At 43.0% G+C, this 27,883-nt stretch overlaps 1 protein-coding gene and 1 pseudogene across 1 annotated transcript in view; one reads left to right on the top strand and one right to left on the bottom strand.

Moving 5' to 3' along the window:
- Positions 1–27,883, bottom strand: part of LOC126187749 (discoidin domain-containing receptor 2-like) — a 751,525-nt gene that overhangs the window by 28,482 nt on the left and 695,160 nt on the right. The window contains exons 15-17 of the mRNA XM_049929002.1: positions 18,378–18,490; positions 11,522–11,689; positions 7,314–7,406 (exon numbers count right to left, since the gene is read on the bottom strand). Of these exons, the coding sequence (XP_049784959.1) occupies positions 7,314–7,406; positions 11,522–11,689; positions 18,378–18,490 (374 nt within the window). The remainder of the gene's footprint in view (positions 1–7,313; positions 7,407–11,521; positions 11,690–18,377; positions 18,491–27,883) is intronic.
- Positions 8,833–8,950, top strand: LOC126189311 (5S ribosomal RNA; annotated as a pseudogene).

Raw genomic sequence — 27,883 nt, 5'->3', positions numbered from 1 at the left:
TTCTACTTTAGGATTTTATAACTGATTCTCGTAGAAATTTTTCATCGCCATCGAAGGCAAGGCCTGTGTCGGATGGCTGCAGATTGTAGTTGTTGGGATAACATCACAACTTTGGATGCCAGTTAATGTAAAACAGACTGTAGGTGACACTCAAAGTCATATTGTGAGGCTGTGAAAGTATTACATATAATACTGAATATCCGGATATCCCAACATAGCACATATGGAGGTACTGTAATACAAACTCTCGATTTGCTAGAGAAAAGTGCCCTACTAAGTTTTCAGTGGGCGTGGTAGTGTATTCGTAAGAACTTACTCCTGTTTTTGGAACAACTTCTGTGAGTCTTCTACAGTTTGGAACACACGAATTCTACCCAACGTGCAGATGTATGGAATGAAGATGAATTAGATTAATATTATAATTTTACAGAAACTGCTGTCACATAAAAGGAACTGATCTTGCGAATTGTTGCTGCAGAATACTTATATGGTAATTGTAACAGTCTAGAGATCCCTCAAAGAAATTTTAAGCAGTTCATGAGAAATCAAGATGCGTTATTGAGCTATCTGAAACTTCCTGGCAGATTAAAACTGTGTGCCCGACCGAGACTCGAACTCGGGTCCCTTGCCTCTCGCGGGCAAGTGCTCTACCATCTGAGCTACCGAAGCACGACTCAGGCCCGGTACTCACAGCTTTACTTCTGCCAGTACCTCGTCTCCTACCGTACAAACTTTACAGAAGCTCTCCTGCGAAACTTGCAGAACTAGCACTCCTGAAAGAAAGGATATTGCGGAGACATGGCTTAGCCACAGCCTGGGGGATGTTTCCAGAATGAGATTTTCACTCTGCAGCGGAGTATGCGCTGATATGAAACTTCCTGGCAGATTGAAACTGTGTGCCCGACCGACACTCGAACTCGGGACCCTTGCCTCTCGCGGGCAAGTGCTCTACCATCTGAGCTACCGAAGCACGACTCACGCCCGGTACTCACAGCTTTACTTCTGCCAGTACCTCGTCTCCTACCTTGCAAACTTTACAGAAGCTCTCCTGCGAAACTTGCAGAACTAGCACTCCTGAAAGAAAGGATATTGCGGAGACATGGCTTAGCCACAGCCTGGGGGAGTGAAAATCACAAAGCAATGAGCCCTGTTAATAAGAACAAGATACAGTGTTTTAAGAGTATATTAAAAAGGTGCTATAGGATCATATACATACAGAAATTTATTCTACAGAAAATTCGTGTCAATATTTGAAAGTAGCTTTCTGAAAATGTTGTCCAGAAAATCCATTAAAAATCAAGTAAGCTATCTATAACAAAATGTATTAAAATCTCATGTAAGAGATAGAGTAAAATTTATGTGATGGACAGAATAAGTGATGATCTTACACTACTTGTACGTTAAAAAACTGCAATATCTTAAGGAAAGTCATTAAAATGTGAAGAAGTATACATGTCTTTACGTGAATTAATAATGCAGATAATAATATTCAAACTATAGGGAATATTTTCAAACAGCAGACAGGGCACCCAGTCACTATACCAGGTACCATAACAATTAAACTAAATGACAACGTTGTGAGCGATAATTCATCAGCTGCGAGTACTTCTAACAAACATTTCCTAAATATAGCGGTAGGGTTAAATGTCTTATTTAAAGGAGTAACAGAAGATGTGAAAATGTCATTCCAAAAAACGTTTTAGCAACTAGAAGTAGCACCAACACCCTTTACTTACATTAACGTAATTATAAAATTATAAACTGCAAAAACTCATATAGTCTTGATCGAATTTCAACCAGAATTCTGAAAAGTTGTTCTGTCTTCTTAAGTAAATTCATATGTTAAACTTGTGATGTACTACTAACAAGGGAATCTTTATCGACAGATTAAAACATTCAACTGTTAAATCTTCTTGTAAGAAAAATGACAAGAAAGACTCGAATAATTGTCGACTGATCCTTATTGACATCTGTTTCCAAAACATTTGGAAAAGTAATGTACTCAAAAGTAGTCTCACATTTAAGCAGAAAAAAATTACTTAGCGTATCATAGTTTGGATTTAAGAGGAGTGGATCGACTGAGAATGTTATTTATACATTCACTAATCAAATGCCACAAGGCCAAAATAATAAACTATCGCCAGTTGATATTTTTTCCGACCTTTTCAAGGTGTTTAGTTGCATTAATCATCCTACACTCCTAGAAAAACTTAAGTTTTATTGAAGTGATGGCTTTCCAAACAAGTGGTTTGAGTCATACGTAACAAACAAAACGCGAAGAGTTGTGTTGAATAGTAAAATAGAAAGGTAGAAAATCTTTGTGAGTGGGGAGAAATCGCAAAGGGAATCCCACAGGGTTATATTTTTGGTCCAATCCTATTCTTTCTTATATGCGAATGGTCTCTCACTTAACATTGAATAAGCACAGTATGTGCATTTTGTAGATGATACTAGTTTTATAATAAAGCCCATCAGACAAAAAGTAACAGTAGAAATTGTTAATTATGTTTCTCAACGAATTATCAAGTGATTCTCTCAAAATTGGTTCTCCCTACATTTTGAAAAATGAAACTGTATTCAGTTTTGTACAAGAAACAACATCAACAACTGATGTAGCATATGAACAGCAGTCAGTAAATAGTTTAGAACGCTCCAAATTTTGGGTTCTACATATTGAGGAAAACCTGAACTGGAAGAAGCATATTACTCAGCTTCTCAAACAATTAACTTCAGCTTCTTTTGCTCTTTTTGTAAGAGTTAGTTGATGAAATGTATGATGAGATAAAAGAAATTATTCAGATAGTGAAGGGGGTTGAAAATGTAATAGTCATGGGTGACTGGAACTCGATAGTAGGAAAAGAAAGAGAAGGAAACATACTTGGTGAATATGGAATTGGGTTAAGGAATGAAAGAGGAAGCTGCCTGGTAGAATTTTGCACAGAGCATAACTTAATCATAGCTAACACTTGGTTCAAGAATCATAAACGAAGGTTGTATACATGAAAGAACCCTGGAGAGACTGTAAGGTCTCAGATAGATTATATAAGGGTGAGACAGAGATTCACGAACCAGGTTTTAAATTGTAAGACATTTTCAGGGGCAGATGTGGACTCTGACCACAATCTATTGGTTATGAACTGCGGATTAAAACTGAAGAAATTGCAAAAAGGTGGGAATTTGAGGAGATGGGATCTGGGCAAATTGAAAGAGCCAGAGGTTGTACACAGCTTCAGGGAGAGCATTAGGGAACGACTGACAGGAATGGGGGAAAGAAATACAGTAGAAGGGGTAGCTTTGAGAGATGAAATAGTGAAGGTAGCAGAGTATCAAGTAGGTAAAAAGACGAGGGCTAATAGAAATAGTTGGCTAACAGAACAGATATTGAATTTATTGATGAAGGAGAAAATATAAAAATGCGTAAATGAAGCAGGAAAAAAGGAATACAGACGTCTCAAAATTGAGATCGATGGGAAGTGGGTTGGGTTGGGTTGTTTTGGGGGAAGAGACGAAACAGCGAGGTCATCGGCCTCATCGGATTAGGGAAGGACTTGGAAGGAAGTCGGTCGTGCCCTTTAAAAGGAACCATCCCAGAATTTGCCTGAAGCGATTTAGGAAAATCACGGAAAAATTTAATCAGGATGGCCGGACGCGGGACTGAACCGTCGTCCTCCCGAACGCGAGCCCAGTATGACAGGAAGTGCAAAATGACTAAGCAGGGATGGCTAGAGGAAAAATGTAAGGAGGTAGAGGCGTGTATCACTAGGGGTAAGATAGAGACTAGCTACAGGAAAATTAAAGAGACCTTTGGAGAAAAGAGAATCACTTGCATGAATATTAAAAGGTCAGATGGAAACATAGTTCTAAGCACAGAAGGGAAAGCTGAAAGGTGGACGGAGTATATAGCGGGTCTATACAAGGGCGATGGAAATGGAAGAGAATGTAGATGAAGATGAAATAGGAGATATGATACTGCGTGACGAGTTTGACAGAGCACTGAAACGCCTAAGTCGAGAAAAGGCCCTGGAAGTAGACAACATTCCATTAGAATTACTGACAGCCTTGGGAGAGTCAGGCCTAACAAAACGCTACCATCTAGTGATGTATAAGACAGGCGAAATAACCTCAGACTTCAAGAAGAATATAATAATTCAAATCCCAAAGAAAGCAGGTGTTGACAGATGTGAAAATTACCGAACTATCAGTTTAATAAGCCACGGCTGCAAAATACTAACACGAATTCTTTACAGACGAATGGAAAAACTGGTAGAAACCGACCTCGGGGAAGATCAGTTTGGATTCCGTAGAAATGTTGGAACACGTGAGGCAATATTGACCTTACGACTTATCTTAGAAAATAGATTAAGGAAAGGCATATCCTACGTTTCTAGCATTTGTAGACATAGAGAAAGCTTTTGACAATGTTGACTGGAATACTCTCTTTCAAATTATGAAGGTGGCAGGGGTAAAATACAGGGAGCGAAAGGCTATTTACAATTTGTGCAGAAGCCAGATGGCAGTTATAAGAGTCGAGGGGCACGAAAGGGAAGCAGTGGTTGGGAAGGGAGTAAGACAGGGTTGTAGCCTCTCCCCGATGTTATTCAATCTGTATACTGAGCAAGCAGTAAAGGAAACATAAGAAAAATTCGGAGTAGGAATAAAGATCCATGGAGAAGAAATTAAAACTTTCAGGTTCGCACATGATATAGTAATTCTGTCAGAGATAGCAAAGGACCTGGAAGAGCAGTTGAACGGAATGGACAGTGTCTTGAAAGGAGGATATAAGATGAACATCAACAAAAGCAAAACGACGCTAATGGAATGTAGTCGAATTAAATTGGGTGATTCTGCGGGAATTAAATTAGGAAATGAGACACTTAAGTAGTAAATGAGTTTTGCTATTTGGGGAGCAAAATAACGGATGATGGTCGAAGTAGAGAGGAATAAAATGTAGACTGACAATGGCAAGGAAAGCGTTTCTGAAGAATAGAAATTTGTTGACATCGAGTAGAGATTTAAGTGTCAGGAAGTCGTTTCTGAAAATATTTGTATGGAGTGTAGCCATGTACCACAGAAGAATGCCGAAGATTAGATGGGTAGATCACATAAATAATGAGGAGGTGTTGAATAGAATTGGGGAGAAGAGGAGTTTGTGGCACAACTTGGCTAGAAGAAGGCTCCGGTTGTTAGGACATGTTCTGAGGCATCAAGGTATCACCATTTTAGTATTGGAGGGCAGCGTGGAGGGTAAAAATCGTAGAGGGAGACCAAGAGATGAATACACTAAGCAGATTCAGAAGGATGTAGGATGCAGTAGGTACTGGGAGATGAAGAAGCTTGCACAGGATAGAGTAGCATGGAGAGCTGCATCAAACCAGTATCAGGACTGAAGACCACACACACACACAGTATTGCCAACACGTGAATCTGCCTCATGACATATTTTGCGTAGTTAAACTCAACAATATCTTATGTAATACTTTTATGTGGTAGGTCACCACTTAAAAACAAGATACCGATTGCACAATAGCAAGCATTAAGAGTAACATGTGGTGCTCATCTGTGGTCTTCATATAGATATATGTTCAAGGAGTTTAGGATATAATACATACAGTCACTAATGAAGTTCAGTATAAATGATTCATCAAAATTTTAGAGTAATACTTACAGTACAAGAGGAAAGAATGATCTCTAGTACCCATTATTAAACCTACCAGTGCCTCAAAAAGGAGTTCAATGCGCAACAAGAAAAAGATTTGAACATTTGTTGTATAACACAAAATGTGTGACTGCAAGCATAGAGGGTTTTAAATTTAACCTAAAATAATTTCTCCTGGACAACTCCTTCTGTATTGTGGGTCAATTTATGTTTAAAGGTAGTAGCCTGTGAAAGAAACGTTAAAAATAATAGTTATTATGTTTAACTGCTTGACACAACTAAAAACAAATGTGTTCATTAATGTTAACACAAATCATGTATATGTAACCTGTAAACTCACACGTTTCACATCTTTCGATAAATGGATTGTTCAAATGATGTATATAACATGTAACTAACAAACTAATTGATGATGATGATGTCGGTTTGTGGGTCACTCAACATCGTGGTCGTCAGCACCCGTACAAGTTACAGTCTTTCCATTTCCAGTCTCTCTACTAGCCGAATGATGACGAGATGAGGATGAGATGATGAGGACAACACAAAGACTCAGTCCCCAGGCGGGGATAATCCCCGACCTGCCCAGAAATCGAATCTGCGACCCCATGATCCAGAGGCAGAAACGCTTGCCTCTAGGCCACGAGCTGCGGACTAACTAATTGATGCATAATCTTCATATGCTGAAGACAGCAGTACAAACCCTACAGCTGTTTATAGAGAGTACTTTCAGGGCATGCAGATATCTATGTAGTCTACTGCTCAATACCTTCGGAGATGTAGTAGAGGACTTCTGAAATGTATTGGCTGAACAGGAGCCATTGGAATTATTACTCTTAACACACAACGCCGTGAGTGACTTAAAGAAGTCATCATTATAGCTGGCTGGCGAGTTAGCTACCTGCTTCTCCAGGGCCGTAATACCGTTAATTGGAGGTCAGTATAACAATTAATGGGTAACCTCCCAGCAAGAGTGGGCAAATCTAGAAATATTATATAGGAAATATGCCTTGGCACCAGAAGTGTAACACCACTCACGAACTATGGGCTCAGTCAGTGTTAGTGAATATCATCACCAAAGACAATCTTTCATTTGCAAGCGCTTACATACAAGACTGCATGAAGTGCTGCAGTGATCAATATACTGGGCTCGTATTCGAAAGGGGCGAGATCCAAATCTGCACCCGGCCGTATTGATTAAGATTTCTTGTGATTCCCCAAAACACAGGAGCTGAATACATGAGCGTTTCCACGGCATTCCTATATTTCATTCTAGAGTTTTCTCGACGTTGCTGTAACGATTCACTTTCCCTTTTTTTCAGATTACAGAAATTTTTTTGGAGATACCATTTGAATCGGACGTGACATGTAGATTGCTGTTTGGAAGCGTCTAATATGATAGAATAGATATGTTTAATGATGGACATGTCGCGAATTTTTTTGAGAAGCAGGAGAAAAATAACTTTATTTCATACCTACGGTCAGGATCCAACAAACTAAACAGGAGGAAACTCCACCGAAAACGAGGTAAATACCAGTTCAAATGTTTCATCTTGAAGAAATGTAACGATTGTACAATATAGTTTTACAGTGAAACATATGCTACTTTTGTGTACTCTCTGTGTTATACAGTATGTTAGTTGAATAACGGAGTACCTACCTTGCTGCTAAGTCGCGGTGTATCAGTTCCATAGATTCGAGGTATTTCATTCCCGATGCAATCTGCGACGCCATATATATGAGACATCCGTAACTGGAATGGAAATAATATTCATAAACTGAAGGAATAACTAATTCACTACCAAAAATTTTGAAATGTTTTCTACTCACCAACTTATTAAGAACACAAATTTCTACTTACTGAGAGGAACAAGTATTACTTATGAGTATTGTTAAGTAGAGAAGTATGCTGATTTCGTTAGTCTACTACAGAAAGATGGAGAACATTCCGGAAGACGAACAGAAACAGTCATTTGCAGATACTACTGATCTGCTCCCGTGACACAGTAACACTTTAACACCTGTAGCAGAATTGTGTATTATTTTTCTCACCGATATTTGTCTCAAACTGAAAGAGAGATGCGTGTTGACATACTACTCGTAGACTCATTTCAGTTTCTACGTTAGTATCTTATAGTATGAATATATACAACTGTGCACTGTGATTTTGGCTTCGTAGGGAGTAGTATTATCGTGTCACATATAATTCCCTGTCATTACTTAATCTGGAACAAGTATAATGTCTTTAATGTCCGCTCCCTCGAATGGGCGTTAAACTGTAATCTTCTTTTCATACTTTTTTTTCATGGCATTTTAAAGACTTAAATTTGTCAGAAAGACCTATGTACACGATAAAGTTTCTGTCTTCTGCCAGCATAAAGAGAGCAACCCGTCTTTCGTCAGGTTGCAGAGAATGGTTACGGAATGACCCGTCCCAGGCAGAAATTATTTAGCTTCAAAACTCACCGTGACACTCGTTCCCAAAACTTGGATGCAGCGTTATTTTCATTGCTTTCTGAGTATAAAACAATCAACACGTGATCATAAATGACAGATCTGTGCTAAAGAACCTGAGATGAATCATTTCTACTTCTTACAAGGTACTGGGTAACAAGCACATGTATCCTACTTAAACGCACAATTTTTAAGTTTGCATTGTACTGCGTTGAGTACACTCAGTAAAGTACAATATCTGACAAAGTATTAGTCTCCCCATCTAAAAGTTCGCTAGGCCCTTTCAAGCACTGTATGTGGTGTGAAACTGTTACCAAGCCTTCACATGACACTCCATTGTTGACATAAGACATGGCAGCGAAATGACGTGCGTGCGCTGTTCGCTTGTACGGAGCAAGTCCTGCAAGATGGCTCAACTCGACAGAGTGATAGAAGGAAGATACCGGGTTTGGACGTAAAGACGACCACACAGTGAAATGAATTGCTCAATACGTTCGTGTATCAACGCAGACTATCCATCATATTTACAAGAAATGGTGTACTACTCACAGCGTTGTGCCACGGCGTCAGTACAGTGGTGGTAAAAAATATTCTAACCGAGAGGGACAGCAGGCGGGTGTCACGACTTATAAAAAACAATCGATATCAAATCTGACCAGTTTCTGAGCGGTCACTGCGGAGGGAACTGCATGATGTGTATATACGGAGTCGGGTATCTCGTTAAATGCAACGGCCTTGCCGCAGTGGATACCCCGGTTCCCGTCAGATCACCGAAGTTAAGCGCTGTCGGTCGTGGCCGGCACTTGGATGGGCGACCATCGGGGCCGCCATGCGCTGTTGCCATTTTTCGGGGTTCCCTCAGCGTAGTGATGCCAACTGAGGAGCTACTCGACCGAATAGTAGCGGCTCCGGTCAAAGAAAACCATCATAGCGGCCGGGAGAGCGGTGTGCTGACCACACGCCCCTCCTATCCGCATCATCTCTGAGGATGACACGGCGGTCGGATGGTCCCGATGGGCCACTTGTGGCCTGAAGACGGAGTGATATCTCGTTAAATGGTGTTGCTTGTAGCGGCAAGTGAAGCTAGATGCGTGAAGGGATCAAACAACACACAATCTGGAAAACAGCTGCACACGTGTTTGTGTGCCGCAACTTGCCTCTTTTGAATTGATGCAAGACTTTGAGTGCACCGACAGCCTAGCGAGGCGTTCAGACCACAGTGTGAGGAGGGTGCAGTTCAGATCAACCTGGAGGCTCACGTGTGTAGTTTTATGCGTTTTACGTATGAAGACAATAACCTATTCATTCTGGTCTACATGGATATGAAGCCGCAAGTTTATTTCAGTGTTTTCGATGAACAGGCGACCAGATGTTCCTGTTTCTTCTTCATGAGTGAGATGTGGACACTGCTTTCTCTCACGTTGAGAGCAGCCGTTTTCTCAGGGCATCATACATACATCCCCAGTGTGACGAACACTCAGGCAGGCTATCAATTCTGTAACAGCCTACGAAATCAACCGACCTGAAATCAACAAGAAATGTCTGACAGTATTTAAAAACCTAGAGAATTATAGCTATCACGATTCCCGCAGCTTGGTAGATATGCAGGTAAAATAATTAATGGGTAGCACCATGTGGCTACGATTGTGACTCTACAACGCAGTCTTCGATTACTTAACACATGAAACTGTTTGTATACGATGTATTGTCTAGTGTAAATATGTATTGTAAATACTATGTTTAAATTATGTAATATTTAACACTGGCAAGTCAGGGCATATTTAGTTAACGTTGAAGTCAGAGAGATTGTTTTGTCGCGCCTCTGGGCGCGGGAGCGCGCCAGCGGGTAGTAGTAGCAGTGACGCCGTGCTCGGAGTAAGACGTACAGTGGAGTGCTGCTAGTCCTAGCTGTGTTACGTCTAACGGCTAGTGTGTGGATCTAAGTACGACGGGAAAGAAATGGTCGGCATATCTGGAAGGATGGCCGGGCAAGTTATTATGGATTAGTGGGCATGGTGCTGAAGAAAAGAGGACTTAAATGTGAAGCGCACTGTGGGCCCAAGTCGCAACAGTAAAAGCCCGCTGCCACATTGTGTCGCTGCCGTGGACTTCCGTCGATCCACCGACAACGAGAGAAGTAAGATCCACGAAATTTTCGTAGGATAAAATTGTAGAGGGCTTGCCAGTGGCTGTGCTTTTCTCTGAAGTTGAACCGAGTGTGTCACGCCATTATCAAGAGAAAATATGTTAATTATCAAATTATTTGCATAGACGGTGAAGAGTAAATTTCAGACTGGTTATTGTAGTTAATTGTTGCACTTAATAAGCATACACCAACCGTAGTAACTTAATCATAGACTGAAGTAATAAATTTGATTATTAAGATATATTTCAATGCATATTCAGCTGAAGTTGATTCAAGGATATTTCATGAAACTATAAAGCTTATAGCACCTGACAACACCCCAATTAATGAATTATTATCATTCAAAACATAGTTAATCAATTATTGGCAATATATTTCATTATCAGTAGATTAAACTGTGCAAAGTACCTAATTTTAAAGACAGAATGAGAGTCCACTATTCAAAATCTCGATAGATAATTATTTATGTTGTCAGCATTGCACTTAGCTGACAAATTATGAGCAAAATAAATGTAGTTAGATTGTTATGACATTGTTTTATACGACTACTGAGCCTGAGACAGCACTTACGTAAAAGTTCCCGTTCCACCTGCTGCGCTACAAACAGGTAAACTTTATTTTTGACACAATTATTCACGTACTTAACAGTACTGTCGCTCATCAGCTGAGCTGGCGACCGATTTTTTAATTGCTTTTACAACTTAATCATTTCTTTCGGCAAAAATTTCCACTCGCAAAATTTATTTCCAAATTATTTCCATTATTTCATTTACCGATCGTTATTGAATGAAATTACTCATTGAATAACGATCAAGTTACAACGTCTCCTGTTTCCCGCGGAATAATCATTGTTTACATCGGATTCAGATGCCTTATCCCGACGCGGGTCAAAATTCATAATTCACAGTCATTGTCAACTTGTAATTTCGCAAATCCCGGGAAGCAGGGCGGGGGGGGGGGGGGGAGTTAAACGATGTACTGGAAGAATGCTGTGGGTCCTTCTAGGCGGAATTGGGGCCAGTTTCAAGGCTACAGTGGATGTCACATGGTGTCTGCTGTGGGTGATAATTGTTTGTTTTGTGTACTTAATTGATGAAAAATTGTAAGGAGTCCCATCTCGACGACTTCTGGTGTGTAACCCTCGGTAGCTTCGAGGCAGGGTGCTTATTTTTCTCGTACGTAGGTCTCCTTGTACCCATTACATAGTCGGCAGTGGTATAGGAAAGGAGCAACGCCAGCCGCTGGCAGGCACAGTGGCTGCTCCCTACCTGAGCTCGCGGCCCTCCGGCCTGGACAGGAATGCGGGCAGCGCGCCCACCTCCCCGTACTCGTGCAGCGAGCAGAGCGGCTCCTCGGCGGAGCAGACGGCCAGCGCGCGCGCCACGTTGTCGTCCCGCAGGCTCGCCAGCCAGCCCACCTCGTGCAGGAACTCCTGTCTGCCAGAACACACACACACACAACATGCGTCAATACAGCTACCCTACCAAAGTGATCCTGAGTGTCTGCTAGCAAACCTGACAAAGCTGACCTCTCTCCCAACCCTCCCATAAAAATACCATCATGTAATTTTGGCATATTTTGTAATATACAGAGTGTGCAAAAGAAAGGGGCGTGTAGAGGACAATCAAACAAGCAGATAAATAGATGCAAGTGCATGCGTATGTGAGCCGTGGTAAAATTTGCTGTTTTGAAGAGCGCGCCGCAGCGGGTAGTGCTAACCAGTCGCCTTCCGTTTCTCCCGGTGGGGCCGCTGTGTCTCTCTCTGGGGGAAAGGGGAAAAGTTGCCTGGTCACCTGCATTTAAGGGGCGCTATGAGCTCGGCAGTCGCTCCTCTACACCTCCCATAAACTCTATCCTCCTCACCCGCTTGTCTCACCCATCCTCTCCCACCTCCGCCCGCTGCCGCGCCTGTATTCCCACGTCCCACCTGGTCTCCATCTCTCCACCCTCCTTACCCTCTCCCAAGGTGGCTTCCGCCAGCTCCCCCTCCCTGATGATGCGCTCCTCCCCTCCATCTACCCCTCCTATCAACTTTGATCCTCCCCTCCCACTTCCTGTGTATTTTCCTTTGGGCACCCTACCTCGCTTCCCTCTCCTTTTCCCCCCATCCCCCCTGCCACCACCCCTCTTCCCCCGGGCGTCCCCTCCCCCTTCCTCCCTTCCTTCCTCCCCCCTGTCTCCCCTGCCCTTGGCATCTCTGCTCTCCCCTCTCCCTCTCCCACCCCCCTCGTCCTCTCTTGGCAGGTCCCCAGACTCGTACACGCTCAGTGGACATTCGCGCGCCGGAGATCATCGCCATCAATGTCTCATGTGTGTGCCTTCGTGTATGTGTTTAGTGTTCTTTCGCCGTCACGCCACCACCGTTACCCTGTGCCGTCGCAGTCGTCCTTGTTTTGTGCGCCGTGTCAACAGGTTTTAGTGTTTTTTCTTGTCCAACGTGAACGGCTTCGTGTATGTTGTTTTTCGTGTCTACAGTATTTGCCCGCCATTTTTATTGTATTATCTGTACCTCCTTTCTGCCATATATTGTACCACTTGCGGCTGAAGAGCAGCGTACTATGCTGCTGACAGCCAACCTTTGTACAAGGTGTTTAAAATAACAATAAAGAAAAAAAAACTCGGAAGTCGGTCAGTCTGTCAGTCTCGGCGAGTCTGGTCAGTTGGTCAGCCGGGTCAGAGTGGGGCAGTCAGTGTCTGCCTGTCGTCCGGAGTGCTAGTATGTGTTAGGCCGCCCGTCTGCTCGAGTTTGTTCAGGCAATGGTCACTGGCGGTTGCATCGATCGGTTGGTCGGTCGCGCACTGGGACAGAAGATGACTTGAGCGTCTTGAGCGTCGGCGCATGTGAGGGCCGCACCGTATAGCTAGGGGTGGTGGCTTCGCGGTCGACACGAGAGCAACAGGAGTCAACCCACGACATCGGTCTGCCCGGAGCGAGCTGCGACGCCGTGAGACGGGAGATCGGCGCGCCTTCCTGCGTCCGTTGAAGCGGCTGGCAGCGGAAGGTTCGGGAGAGCGTTTTGGGCGTGGTGCGCCAGGTCTTCGCCAGACATCACACTGTATTAGAAGTTAAGTGATTCGTGATACGTTGTTTCATTTACTTATTAGATTCTACTACTTTTCTTGGACAGTCTCTCGTCACCAGCTTCCTCGTCTGTCTCTCGTCAGCATTTGTAGGCAGTTAGCGTCTGTCTGTCTGTCTGTCTGTCTGTTGGTCTGCCGTACGTTAATAGCTGCCTCTGTCATGTTTGTCGGATTCGGTGTTAACGAATTTATTGCTTGAAGTGTAACGGCTGAATTCCTGAAATATGTTTTTATCTTGCCTATCATCTTGAGGGGCGGTATATGTGTAATGTAGAGCATGTTTGTATATTTTAGGTAAGACTGCATTTCATGGGTTTTTATTTAAATGGTCATTTTAGTATATAAGTTGCCGCCCTTCCATCGTAAGAGTTTTCTTTAAAAAATCAAGTAGTACCTTCTGTGCCAAGTTAATTTTTTTTTAATGTTAGTGTTTTGTGCCATTTCCATCCGTCCTACGGGTCGCCTAGTTTATATGCTTCTGTGAGTTGTTAAAATTTTTAGTTTAAAGTAATCTGGTGTGATGCAGATTTGCACCAGTGTAGTCTTTCAGAGCTTGTTGTGAGCAGTCGTGACTACGGCCGTGTCAACGGCAGTGGCAAAGTTCTCAGCCCGAAAGCTCATACTGTCAATATTTGTTCTTTCTGCCTCTGAACAAAACTGTAGCTTGATATTTTGAGGGTGCTTTCTCGGAATAAAATTTCCATTTGCTGAAAGAAATTTAATTTGTTTCCATCAGTTACCCATTGGCAACTACTTCCAAGCTCACATAGTGTGATTAAATGTGTTAATGTTCTTGATGAATCGATAGTAAATAAAATAAATTCTTAAGAAAAGGTTTCTAAAGTCAATTCTTAAGAACAGTTTTCTAAAGTAAATTCACGGTTCAGTATGTATGTTTCAAATCTCCTCCTAAACAACTGGGCTGATTTCAACCAAGGTTGGTGCACATGCACACACACTACTGATTGCCTGGAAATAAGTGCTATCAGGGTAAGTACCACCTAGCTGCTATAGGAATGAGGTAGGGGTGGAAAAGAGTTGGTAATGCCTGACATCTAGGCAGCTCTGCAAGACTGATGTGTTGTATGATTAGTGGCAGAATGCATTCTGGGGGATATACGCACAGATGGGCTCAGCTGATCAGAGAAAGGGGGCAGGAGGAGATGGATAGTTAGAGGGGGGAGGATGAGTTGGATAGGAGATGGACAGAGAAAGTGGCCAGAAGGCGAGCGAGAGAACAGACGTGAAGCCTGTCGTTGTGGCCGAGCTGTTCTAGGCGACTCAGGCCGGAACCGAGCTGTTGATATGCTGGCAGCTTTGAATCCTGGGTCGGGGACGGATGTGTGTGATGTCCTTAGGTTAGTTAGGTTTAAGTAGTTCTAAGTCTAGGGGACTGATGACATCAGACGTTAAGTCCCATAGTGCTTACAGCCATTGGAACCATTTTTGAAGAAGAGACGTGAGGGAAGGTTTAGAAGGCAAATGGAAGGCAGAAAGGGTGTGAGATGGTAGAGGTTATAACAAGACCGTTGGAAGAGACGAGAGAGACATAGGAGGAGGAACGTAGATTAGGGGAGACAGTTAAATTTTCCAGATGAATATTACGAAATCATAGCTTACTTCTACTCTCACGGATTTACTCACTTGGAGAACTTTAAAGGTATCAAATACTGTTTGTCTCTTTCTTGTGCTGTTCAGTGTAGCAACGAGGTCTTGCGAATCAGCACTGCAGCGAGATCAAGCCACGTGGGTGTACACCACACACAAACGTAATTTCCTCTCTGGAATTGTATGGTGTAAAAGTGCGGAAATTCAGTCGTATATTTGTCCAAGATATATGACATACACAGAATAAGAAGCTAGTAATTCTAATAAACATAGATCCAGAAACCAGCGCAGTTAGGCTTAAAGAATGGCAGCTAACTCTAAATATAGATAAAGGTAAATTAATGTAGATGAATAGGAAAAAGAATCCTGTACTGTTTGAATACTCCATTAGTGATGTAGCGCTTGACACAGTCTCGTCGATTAAATATTTTGGCGTAACATTGCAGAGCGATATGAAGTGGGACAAGCATGTAATGGCAGTTATGGGGAAGGCGGATAGTCGTCTTCGGTTCATTGGTAGAATTTTGGGAAAATGTGGTTCATCTGTAAAGAAGACCGCTTATAAAACACTAACACGACCTATTCTTGAGTACTGCTCGAGCGTTTGGGATTCCTATCAGGTCGGATTGAGGGAGGACATAGAAGCAATTCAGAGGCGGGCTGCTAAATTTGTTACAGGTAGGTTTGATCATCACGCGAGTGTTACGGAAATGCCTCAGCAACTCGGGTGGCAGTCTCTAGAGGAAAGGAGGCGTTCTTTTCGTGAATCGCTATTGAGTAAATTTAGGGAACCAGCATTTGAGGCTGACTGCAGGACAATTTTACTGCCGCCAACTTATGTTTCGCGGGAAGACTACAAAGATAACATAAGAGAGAATAGGGCTCGTACAGAGGCACAAAAGCAGTGATTTTTCCCTCATTCTGTTTTGGAGTGGAACAGGGACAGAAGAAGCTAGTTGTGGTACGAGGTACCCTCCGCCACTCACCGTATGGTGGATTGCGGAGTATGTATGTAGATGTAGAATTGAAAGTATAGGTTAAGAGACTCTTATCCAAAACGTTTAACTAGCTTTGATGAAACTTCCTGGAAGATTAAAACTGTGTGCCGGACCGAGACTCGAACTCGGGACGTTTGCCTTTCGCGGAAAAGTGCTCTACCAGCTGAGATACCCAAGCACGACTCACGCCCCGTCCTCACAGCTTTAATCACGCAGAAGAGCTTCTGTGAAGTTTGGAAGGTAGGAGACGAGGTACTGATAGAAGTAAAGCTGTGAGGACAGGTCGTGAGTGGTACTTGGGTAGCTCAGTCGATAGAGCACTTGGCCGCGAAAGGCAAAGGTCCCGAGTTCGAGTCTCGGTCCGGCACACAGTTTCAATCTGCCAGCAAGTTTCATATCAGCGTACACTCCGCTGCAGAGTGAAAATTGCGTTCTGGAAGCTGTGATGAAATTTATACAATGCCAATAACTGTACCGTTTTGTAAACGCAGTTTCAGCAAATTTATGGTGAAGTAAAGTTAAGTGTGTGTTGTAAAGAGATTGTCATTCTTTGCCTATAGAATATCAAACTACTCCTAAAATAGGCGTTCATGGCAGAATCAATGTGTTTCCTCCGCTCAAAGAAAAAAAAATAAAATAAAATATAATACAAAGAATTTTTGCAAAAAAAATACTTCATAACTTAATTATAGCCGTTTTCTTTTAATTCTAACCACTAATGTACGCACTATGAACTGTTACTGTGGAGCAAATGAAGTCTGTTCTCTGTTACACAACATACCAAACCTAAGGTACAGTTGTTTATATAAATAGTAAATAAACATATTGTTTAAATTTTTAAACGTTTTACACAATTTGTAATTTATTTACTGCAACGATACATTTAATTTCTTGTATACAACATATTTCATCAATAATTTCTTTAATTAATAATTTTCTATAGTTCTTAATTTTCATTAAACCTACTTATAGAGCATATATGACCAACTAAAGGGGGCGACAAGAGGAAAACTGTACAAGCAAATAGTCCTAATAACCATACCATAGTCCTAATAACCATACCTGTTTGTATGCCCGATGCGACATGTTCCGACTAAATACATGAACACCTCCGACACAGACTCTGAGTATTCAAACAACAGATAAGCCCCTGAGGACAAAAACATTATTACAAGTTTCCCACATGACCTCCATATGTGCCCACACACGTAGAAACATCCCACGCGTGTTCCGAAGGGATTGACAAACATCCACAATGTATTCCGGGAATTCGTCGACAATATCAAAAGGACTGGAATACACCATAGCTTTTACGTATCCTCACGCAAAAAAATTCGAAACGTTCGAGTTGGAGAACCTGGGGAGCCATGTGATTCGCGCCAGAAAGTCCATTAACGGAGTCTCTTGAACTGACAAACTAAAACTGGCGCGTAGGTTTCGACGCCTAAGTTAGAAATCACCCAGCGTTTCTCTACTAATTTATGAGTTGTATTCTTGTGTACTGGGGATGAAATTGTTTGAAACACCATGTTCTGAACATTCTTTTGTCACGACAGCATGTAGAGACGTACCGAAGGGCTGGCGAAATCTGCCCCCACCGAGGGCAAAAGCACAGTTGGGACGCAGAAACTGACGGAACAAAACCAAGGAAGAAAACCCTTTAGCAATAAACAGTCTGCAAGAAGAATCCTTTCTCTCGAGGCGCCCCTGTAAACGCACGCCGCTGTCGCAAAGTAATTTTACAGTGTCATTACACCCTGTAGCATCATAAACAAGTGTCCACTACCGAACAGACGTCTATCGCTAATATGGTTCATGTGGCAACAGTGCACTTAGTTTACACAGGCACTGCATACACAGTTCGTGTCGTACCACGGAGCTCTCGCTGCTACTTTGTTAGGTTACTGTAGGAGCCCAGAAACCGTAGAGTGGTTGCTGAAGTAGATACGCTACTTTGCCGGCGACTCTCGGTGTTTGCCGCTTAATACCGACACAGGACCCATACGAGACTGTTTGAACTGAACTGCTTCAGTGTTCTTTCACAGAATGGCGACTGAGATTAAATGCAGCTGTATCATGTATCACAACATATCATGTGCCTTTAATTTCTGGTCAGGAAATGCCTTAAGTGAAAAATGTGCAGTTTCTCATGATTTTAGTCTCAATGACTGCTTACAAGATGGAAGTAAAAGAGATGATTAAGAGCAATGAAGCGGCTTCCCATCTGGATATTTTAAAGACTAGCTGCAGCAGATATCCTTGACGAATAAGCTGCGATAAACCTACCTCGAGTACACTCAGTGCTAGAAAACACCGACGGATATGGAAGTGACGCAGTGAAGTACCAGTTGCTAAGAGGTCCTACTGTTATTTAAGGACAGCAGTCCCCCAAGCAAGTGATTTGCAGTGGTGAGCAGAAACACTGCGCCTCGCTCACCTCTTGGAGTCGCCGCAGCCCCTCCACAGCGACTTCACCAGCACCATCTGCTTCTTGTGCGACGTCGTGACGCTGTCGTACTCGGGGGCTCCTTCAGCCTCGCACAGCAGCACCTGAGGACACGCCAGGCCGTCAAGACACACGTGTACACACACCGCTCAACAAAAGTCTGCAACACTATGTAACGCCGGAAATGCATATCCTCCTATTTCCATCTATTGTACTATAAATTGTTACCTGAAGATATGACTTTTTTGTGTCTTTATATATTGTAATTGTTTTACTATATATATATATATATATATATATATATATGGTGTTACAAGAGGGTACGGCCAAACTTTCAGGAAACATTCGTCACACACAAAGAAACAATATATGTTATGTGGACATGTGTCCGGGAACGCTTACTTTCCATGTTAGAGCTCATTTTATTACTTCTCTTCAAATCACATTAATCATGGACTGGAAACACACAGCAACAGAAAGTACCAGCGTGACTTCAAACACTTTGTTACAGGAAATGTTCAAAATGTCCTCCGTTAGCGAGGATACATGCATCCACTCTCCGTCGCATGCAATCCCTGATGCGCTGATGCAGCCCTGGAGAATGGCGTATTGTATCACAGCCGTCCACAATGCGAGCACGAAGAGTCTCTACATTTGCTACCGGGGTTGCGTAGACAAGAGCTTTCAAATGCCCCCATAAATGAAAGTCAAGAGGGTTGACGTCAGGAGAGCGTGGAGGCCATGGAATTGGTCCGCCTCTATCAATCCATCGGTCACCAAATCTGTTGTTGAGAAGTGTACGAACACTTCGACTGAAATGTGCTGGAGCTCCATCGTGCATGAACCACATGTTGTGTCGTACTTGTAAAGGCACATGTTCTAGCAGCACAGGTACAGTATCCCGTATGAAATCATGATAACGTGCTCCATTGAGCGTAGGTGGAAGAACGAAACTAAAATGAGCTCTAACATGGAAATTAAGCGTTTCCAGACACATGTCCACATAACATCTTTTCTTTATTTGTGTGTGAGGAATGTTTTCTGAAAGTTTGGCCGTACCTTTTTGTAACACCCTATATATATATATATATATATATATATATATATATATATATATATATATATATATATATGCATTTATGTCGATGTATAATTGGTTTGTTTTGTAAACCTAGGGAATACTATGCTATCGAACCATTACATCGATAGGTCGTGTGGAGAACCAAACTGTTTTGGATCTTTGGTAGTGTTAACTCTGCCGCGTGGAGCGCGGGCAGAGCAGGGTCTGGCTGGAGTAGGGCGATGGATTGTTTGGGGGAAGGTGACCAGACAGCGAGGTCATCGGTCTCATCGTATTAGGAAAGGACGGGAAAGGGAGTCACCGTGCCCTTTCAAAGGAACCATCCCGGCATTTGCCTGAAGTGATTCAGGGAAATCACGGAAAACCTAAATCAGGATGGCCGGATGCGGGATTGAACCGTCGTCCTCCCGAATGCGAGTCCAGTGTGCTAGCCACTGCGCCACCTCGCTCGGTGGGTGGAGCAGGTGTGTTGCGTGAAGCTCCCGCGAGTTGCAGCTCTTCCAGGGTTTGGCAGCATGTAATTGCGCTCGACTTGCTATGATAGTTTCTGGCACGGTGTCGCGGACGGGAAGCATTAGCTGGCGCACATCTATAGCCCGTTTCGCCTGGTGACCGTGTCGAGAAGAAGGCGCGTCAACATCCAGCTTCTGCAACAGCGACGGCTGACAATGAGTGACTGTCGCCACCTCCTCGATCGACGGCTTCAAACCTTCAATCAACCAACAAGGAAGACTGAAAGCACGTAAAGTTTTAGAACTGTATGGCAGACCTCAGCTTTTCAAACTTTTAAAATTGTTGCATCACAAAATTACAGCTACTTAGCATGAACCTTTGTTGCTCATTGTCCCAATTGCATTACCAAGCTGGGTCCCTTCCTTTTCCGGAATGAACCCGAGTGTCGTTCAAATTCAGACGCCAGCATTAAAGTACAATCATTCCATTTCACTACTTTAATTTCAAAGTTCAGTTAAAGTATTCATAGCTGGCTACAATATTCAGGTTACACAAGCACAAATTAAGAGTGCGAGTTTTGTTACCATATTGTAGCTTACCTGTGACTGCAGCTCAGCTTGGTATGTACTAAATTTTACTATTGTTAATTGTTCAAAATCATTTAATTCAAGTTCAAAGTTAAATCTCTTATTTCTAAAATGCGTAAATTCAAGTAGCTTTTGAAATGATTGTTGAGGTAGCCCAAGACTAACCTTATTTTATTGAATTTCGTAGTGCTTCAGAAACAAAGTTCACTATTAATTTCAGTCACTAAATTAACTTTCAATTTTCCGGTTTTAATAATTCTTTTGCTAAATTAAGTCAGAGTGTAGCGAAATTTATTACTTCTGACAAACATTCAGTTTTCACACAACACGTGTCAACCTTCAGTTGCCACGCTTCTAGTGCTAATTATATGTGTAATAACCTTTCTTTTTCAGTTAAAATAGTAATTGTCCATAGGACTGGCGACCTTAATTTTCCCCAGATCTCAAACATCTAATTAACGCCAGTTAATTGTTAACGTAGCGACCGCACATTTACTTTCTTTATTAACTTTATCCCTTTTCAAAATTAATTTCCACCAGTTTCATTTGCATTTTTCCTTTCATTTAGATGTAACCCTTTCCTCCCTCTTTATCGACAGATTAACTTCGGTGACGATTGCTTTTCCCAAATTTCCATTAGGTACACAGGGTTTAATTTTTACTGCCATTAAGGTCGATAAGTGAGGGGGAGGTTACAACTATCGTAAAATGTAGTCTACGATGGTAGAGGTCTCACTGACCTAGGCACTTCACGCATTATCCAATTAGAGTCCATGTACTGGACGGTGTTTACTTGCTGGCATACTTTGTGACCGTTTCCTTAGTCATGTAAACATAGCGCTGCCGCAGCAGCACACCGCTAGCAATCCATTATCAAGAACTGCCTCGTTTACTTTGCGTTCAGCACTGCGGTCACATGCCACGTAGAGGCGCACAACACTTTGATAGAGTCAGGATAGTGGCTTTACTTTGAGCAGATCATACACAATTAGATGTTGCAGATAGGTTCCATATCACTCAAAGTGGTGTGCATAAGGTGTGGAGAAAGTACAGACAGACGTCGCAGTGGTCTGCCTTCCTCGTACGAAAACACCAATGCAGGCTGGTTTCCTCCAACTGTCGGCTCGCTGGCGCCCAACATCAACTGCCAGAAATATTAGATATCTCGCGGGAAACAGGGATTTTTATCTCAGACAAAACAGTGCGTCGGAGTGGTCTTCACTGCAGAAGACCCAATGAGAAGTTCTGCACTGAACCAACGAAACCGACGCAATCGGAGGACCCGGCCTCTTGCACATCAACATGATGATGAGACCAGGATTGGTTTGCGATCGGACACTAGACGGGTTATGGTTTGGAGAAACGCTAGACGAAACCAGAAACGCGGATACGTTGACGAAGTCCATCCGTTTCCAGGTAAAAATGTAGTGTTCTGGGCGGCAGTATTTGACTGGTCACCGATACCTCAGGAGGTCCTACAAACGATTGTGAGGCCCTACAGTCATGAAGTCGATGATAACTTCATTGAAGCCCGTGACAACGGAAGACCGACCACACCATACTCTAGCAATGTCTCACTATCTTTAAAGATGCCACATCAAACGAATGTATTGGCCATGTCAGTCCCCAAACATAATTGCAACTGTTCATGAATCGGATCTTAGCTGCCACTGAGGAGTGGGACGTCATAACGCAAGATAAACTTGATCGTCTCATCCACAGCATGGCTTGCTGAGTGGAAGAACTCGTCAAAGTGCTGACAGGACATACTCACTATTAAAGGCTGATAATCATCATAATTAGCTAAAGACATTCATTTTAGGCCGGCCGCGGTGGTCTAGCGGTTCTAGGCGCTCAGTCCGGAACCGCGCGACTGCTATGGTCGCAGGTTCGAATCCTGCCTCGGGCATGGATGTGTATGATGTCCTTACGTTGGTTAGATTTAAGTAGTTCAAAGTTCTAGGGGACTGATGACCACAGATGTTAAGTCCCATAGCGCTCAGAGCCATTTGAACCATTTGAACATTCACTTTGTTCGCAAGATGAACACTTAGGAGAGTTTTGTAATGTTTACTGCAACTCACAAAAATCATTTTTGATGTCAGAAGGACTTATGTTTATTAGGTATTCTACAGACCTCAGTGGGTGTCCTACAAGAAGTCATTGTAGTGGAATCTATGATTCCCTACTTTCTGTTGAGCTTTGTGTATAGGAGAGAGTCACATTGTTCAAATGTGTGTGAAATCTTATGGGACTTAACTGCTAAGGTCATCTGTCCGTAAGCTTACACACTACTTAACCTAAATTATCCTAAGGACAAACACACACACCCATGCCCGAGGGAGGCCTCGAACCTCCGCCGGGACCAGCCGCACAGTCAGAGTCACATTGAAAGAAAAATGTCGTGAAGGAAAGACTAATTTGGAAGCGGATACCACGCTCAAGTTAGAAGGCAACGGATAGAGTGTTTTAAAGGCTGAGGTCAACCGATTACAAACTCGGACTGAACAAGGGCATCACAACGAGACCGTCTGCAACCTCTTCATATCTATAGGTCATTGGCTCTAATCTGAGATCTGATAAGCCTCGGACTTGATTTTCATTTATTGGGAAACAGCTATTCCAGGCAAATAACAGAGCACACGAAACTTCAGTGTTGCACAATGCAGGATAATCTCATCTGGTCAACATGTATTGCGTCGCAGTCAAGCACTGTGTGTGTTGCCTCTCACGAGAGGCGACTGAGAAATGCGTTTCTGGTCTCCCGCTGGGTGTCCAGAGCACGCCCTTATAAAGCAGCGCTGCCCCCTCTCTGGCCTCTGATTGGCCCGCTTCCGAGGACAGAGACTCCGTAACTTACTGGCACGAAGGATGGCCGTCAGTCTGCGTGTGAACGTCCACGGGCAAAGACGTACATATTGCGAGATTGTGTTTTATTTCAATTATGTGTCATTATTTTCATAGAGTGTGTGATAAAGCGTGGAACATATCGCAAAACGGCAATTATTAAATTATATTACAGCATCACTAAAAATTATGTAATTATTCATTGCCAGCAGGTCAGCAGACAATTAAAACCACAGCGATCGTCAGTGCAATCAATGTGATTGTTACCAGCATCTACGTGAAGGGCACACACAAGATGACTAGGCAGGACATTCGCGGCATGTGCCTGAAGTGCGTGCTTACAGCTACAGTGCCTACATCAAATATCTGGTTGTTACAACCAGTCCGCATCATCTCGTTTTCAGGAATAATGTCGATTGTTGCAAAGAGCAAGTACACTAGTAATTGTTTTAGATTATTTCGAGACAAAGCGGAAAACGTAAATCAGGATGTCCGGACAAAAAGTAGAACCTCGTTCCTTTCCAATGTGAGTCCAGTGCCTCAATCGTTTCACCTCGCTCATTACTTGACAGTTTCAGAACTTGGGCCTAAAATATGTTACAGTCAGTCAAGGAAAACTGGAATACCCTGGTATATATACCATTGTTGTTGTTGTTGTTGTTGCGGTCTTCAGCCCTGAGACTGGTTTGATGCAGCTCTCCATGCTATCCTATCCTGTGCAACCTTCTTCATCTCCCAGTACCTACTGCAGCCTACATCCTTCTGGATCTGCTTAGTGTATTCATCTCTTGGTCTCCCTCTACGATTTTTACCCTCCACGCTGCCCTCCAATACTAAATTGGTGATCCCTTGGTGCCTCAGAACATGTCCTACCACCGATCCCTTCTTCTAGTCAAACTCCTCTTCTCCCCAATTCTATTCAGTACCTCCTCATTAGTTATCTGATCTACCCATCTAATCTTCAGCATTCTTTTGTAGCACCACATTTCGAAAGCTTCTATTCTCTTCTTGTCTAAACTATTTATCGTCCACGTTTCATTTCCATACATGGCTACACTCCATGCAAATACTTTCAGAAACGACCTCCTGACACTTAAATCAATACTCTATGTTAACAAATATCTCTTCTTCAGAAACGCTTTCCTTGCCATTGCCAGTCTACATTTTATATCCTCTCTACTTCGACCATCATCAGTTATTTTGCTCCCCAAATAGCAAAACTCCTTTACCACTTTAAGTGTCTCATTTCCTAATCTAATTCCCTCAGCATCACCCGACTTAATTCGACTACATTCCATTATCCTCGTTTTGCTTTTGTTGATGTTCATCTTATACTCTCCTTTCAAGACACTGTCCATTCCGTTCAACTGCTCTCCCAAGTCCTTTGCTGTCTCTGACAGAGTTACAATGTCATCGGCGAAACTCAAAGTTTTTATTTGTTCTCCATGGATTTTAATGCCTACTGCGAACTTTTCTTTTGTTTCCTTCAGTGCTTGCTCAATATACAGATTGAATAGCATCGGGGAGAGGCTACAACCCTGTCTCACTCCCTTCCCAACCACTGTTTTCCTTTCATGCCCCTCGACTCATATAACTGCCATCTGCTTTCTACACAAATTGTAAATAGCCTTTCGCTCCCTGTATTTTATGCCTGCCACCTTCAGAATTTGAAAGAGAGTATTCCAATCAACATTGTCAAAAGCTTTCTCTAAGTCTACAAATGCCAGAAACGTAGGTTTGCCTTTCCTTAATCTTTCTTCTAAGATAAGTCGTAGGGTCAGTATTGCCTCACGTGTTCCAACATTTCTGCGGAATCCAAACTGATCTTCCCCGAGGTCGGCTTCTACCAGTTTTTCCATTCGCCTGTAAAGAATTCGGGTATATATACAGTATATATACAGTATACAGGGTGAGTCTCCTAACGTTACCGCTGGATATATTTCGTAAACCACATCAAATACTGACGAACCGATTCCGCAGACCGAACGTGAGGTGAGGGGCTAGTGTAATTGTTTAATACAAACCATAAGAAATGCACGGAAGTATTATTGTAACAGAAACCTACGTTTTTTTAAATGGAACCCCGTTCGTTTAGTTAGCACATCTGAACATGTAAACAAATACGTAATCAGTGCCGTTTGTTGCATTGTAAAATTTTAATTACATCCGGAGATATTGTAACCTAAAGTTGACGCTTGAGTACCACTCCTCCGCTGTTCGATCGTGTGTATCGGAGAGCACCGCAACATACATCGCGTTTCTACAGAATGATCTGCCAACGTTGCTCGAAAATGTCCCACTGGAAACGCGTCGGCGTATGTGGTATCAGCATGATGGTGCACCTGCACATTCCGCAATTAACACTAGGCTGACCCTTGACAGGATGTTCGACGGGCGTTTCATAGGACGTGGAGGACGCATAAATTGGCCAGCCCGTTCTCCCGATCTTATACCTCTGGACTTCTTTCTGTGGGGTACGTTAAAGGAGAATGTGTACCGTGATGTGCCTACAACCCCGGAGGATATGAAACAACGTATTGTGGCAGCCTGCGGCGACATTACACCAGATGTACTGCGGCGTGTACGACATTCATTACACCAGAGACTGCAATTGTGTCCAGCAAATGATGGCCACCACATTGAACATCTATTGGCCTGACATGTCGGGACACACTCTATTCCACTCCGTAATTGAAAACGGAAACCACGTGTGTACGTGTACCTCACCCCTCATGGTAATGTACATATGCGTCAGTGAAAAAGACCAATAAAAAGGTGTTAGCATGTGGACTTAATGTGCTGTTCCAGTCTCTTCTGTACCTAAGGTCCATCACCGTTCCCTTTGGATCCCTACGTAATTAGGTGCTCTCCGATACACACGATCGAACAGCGGAGGAGTGGTACTCAAGTATCAACTTTAGGTTACAATATCTCCGGATGTAATAAACATTTTACAATGCAACAAACGGCACTGATTACGTATTTGTTTATATGTTCAGATGTGCTAACAAAACTAACGGGGTTCCATTTAAAAAAAACGTAGGTTTGTGTTAAAAAACATACTTCCGTGCATTTTTGTATGGTTTGTATTTAACAATTACACTAGCCCCTCTCCTCCCGTTCTGTCTGTGGAATCGGTTCGTCAGTATTTGATGTGGTTTACGAAATATATCCAGCGGTAACGTTAGGTGACTCACCCTGTATATACTGTCTGATCAAAAATACGCGGACACGGCTGTGTAATGCGGAGTTCACCACTAGACGTCACGAGAGCCTGACCCACATAGTAAAAGTAGTCTGGGACTGCTGGGTTACAGTTAGAGAAGCACTAGATCGTACAGGTGACCTTAGTAGTTTGCAAAGGAAGGAAGAATACAGTTTAACGTCTTGTCAACATCGAGTTAATTAGAGATGGCGCTCAGTGTTCTAGTAATTGGTGGCCACCTAAGTAACAACCTCACTAGAGAAATTATTAAACCTTCTAACGCTGGCCAAGGCGACTGTTGGTGTTGTGACTTGAAGTGCAAATGCGGAGGAACGACCACGGCTGTAACAGCACCAGGGAGACCTCGTGTACGGACGGTTCGGGGCCGTCGAGCGTTACAGCGGGCGGTTGTGAAATATCGGATGAAATCAGCAGAAGGAATCACTCGTGACTTCCCATGTGCTACCTGCGCTGCATCTTGTGGACTGACCGTGCCTAGGGAGTTAAAGGTAATGGGATGCAGTGGCCGAGCACCACCTCATGAGCCAGACGTTCTTGCGGTCAGTAATACGCGGCACTTGAGGCAGTGTAAAGAGTAACGCTACTGTACGTGGATGACAGGAAACAAGTGGTCTGAAATCAAGAACCACGATGTGTCCTGTGGCAGCCCGATTAATGGGTCCAGGGTTGCCAAATGCCTCCAGAACCTTAACTATCGTTATGTGTAGCGCCAGCAGTGGAGTGCGAAGGAGATAGTGTTACTGTATGGGGTGGTTTTCGTGGTCAGGGTGTGGTCTCCTTATTGTTCTCAATAAAACGCTTAATGTGGAAGTGTACGAACACACCTTTCAGATTTGTGTGCTTCCACTGTAGAGGAACTGTTAGAAGGTGATGACTGTATGAACGTACGAATGCACTCTGTCACCTCATAAAGCAGCATCTGCGATCCAATGGTTCGGGGACAACGACAGTCCTAAAATGGACTGACCTGCATACAGTCCTAACCACAAGGCAGAGGAACACCTTTCGGATGGTTAGAACGTCCACTTCCCTCCAGACCCTAGCGTCCAACAACAGTATCTTGTCCAGTTTCGGCTCTTGAAGGAGAACAGGCTGTCATTCCTCCATAGATTCAGACACCTCACTGAAAGTCTCTCCAGCAGAGTCCAAGCCATCAGACAGGCGAAGGATTTACTCGACCTAAACAGAGACCCACAAACAGCAGCCCGTATGCTTTTGATCAAATAGTGTACAATCATTTCACTACATAACAGTTCACCGATGCTTACATTTTAGTTGCGACCACTATGAAAATCTGTCTGAA

The sequence above is a fragment of the Schistocerca cancellata genome, chromosome 5, assembly GCF_023864275.1.
Source record: "Schistocerca cancellata isolate TAMUIC-IGC-003103 chromosome 5, iqSchCanc2.1, whole genome shotgun sequence".
Lineage (NCBI taxonomy): Eukaryota > Metazoa > Arthropoda > Insecta > Orthoptera > Acrididae > Schistocerca > Schistocerca cancellata.
This window is presented reverse-complemented; position numbering and strand designations above follow the sequence as displayed.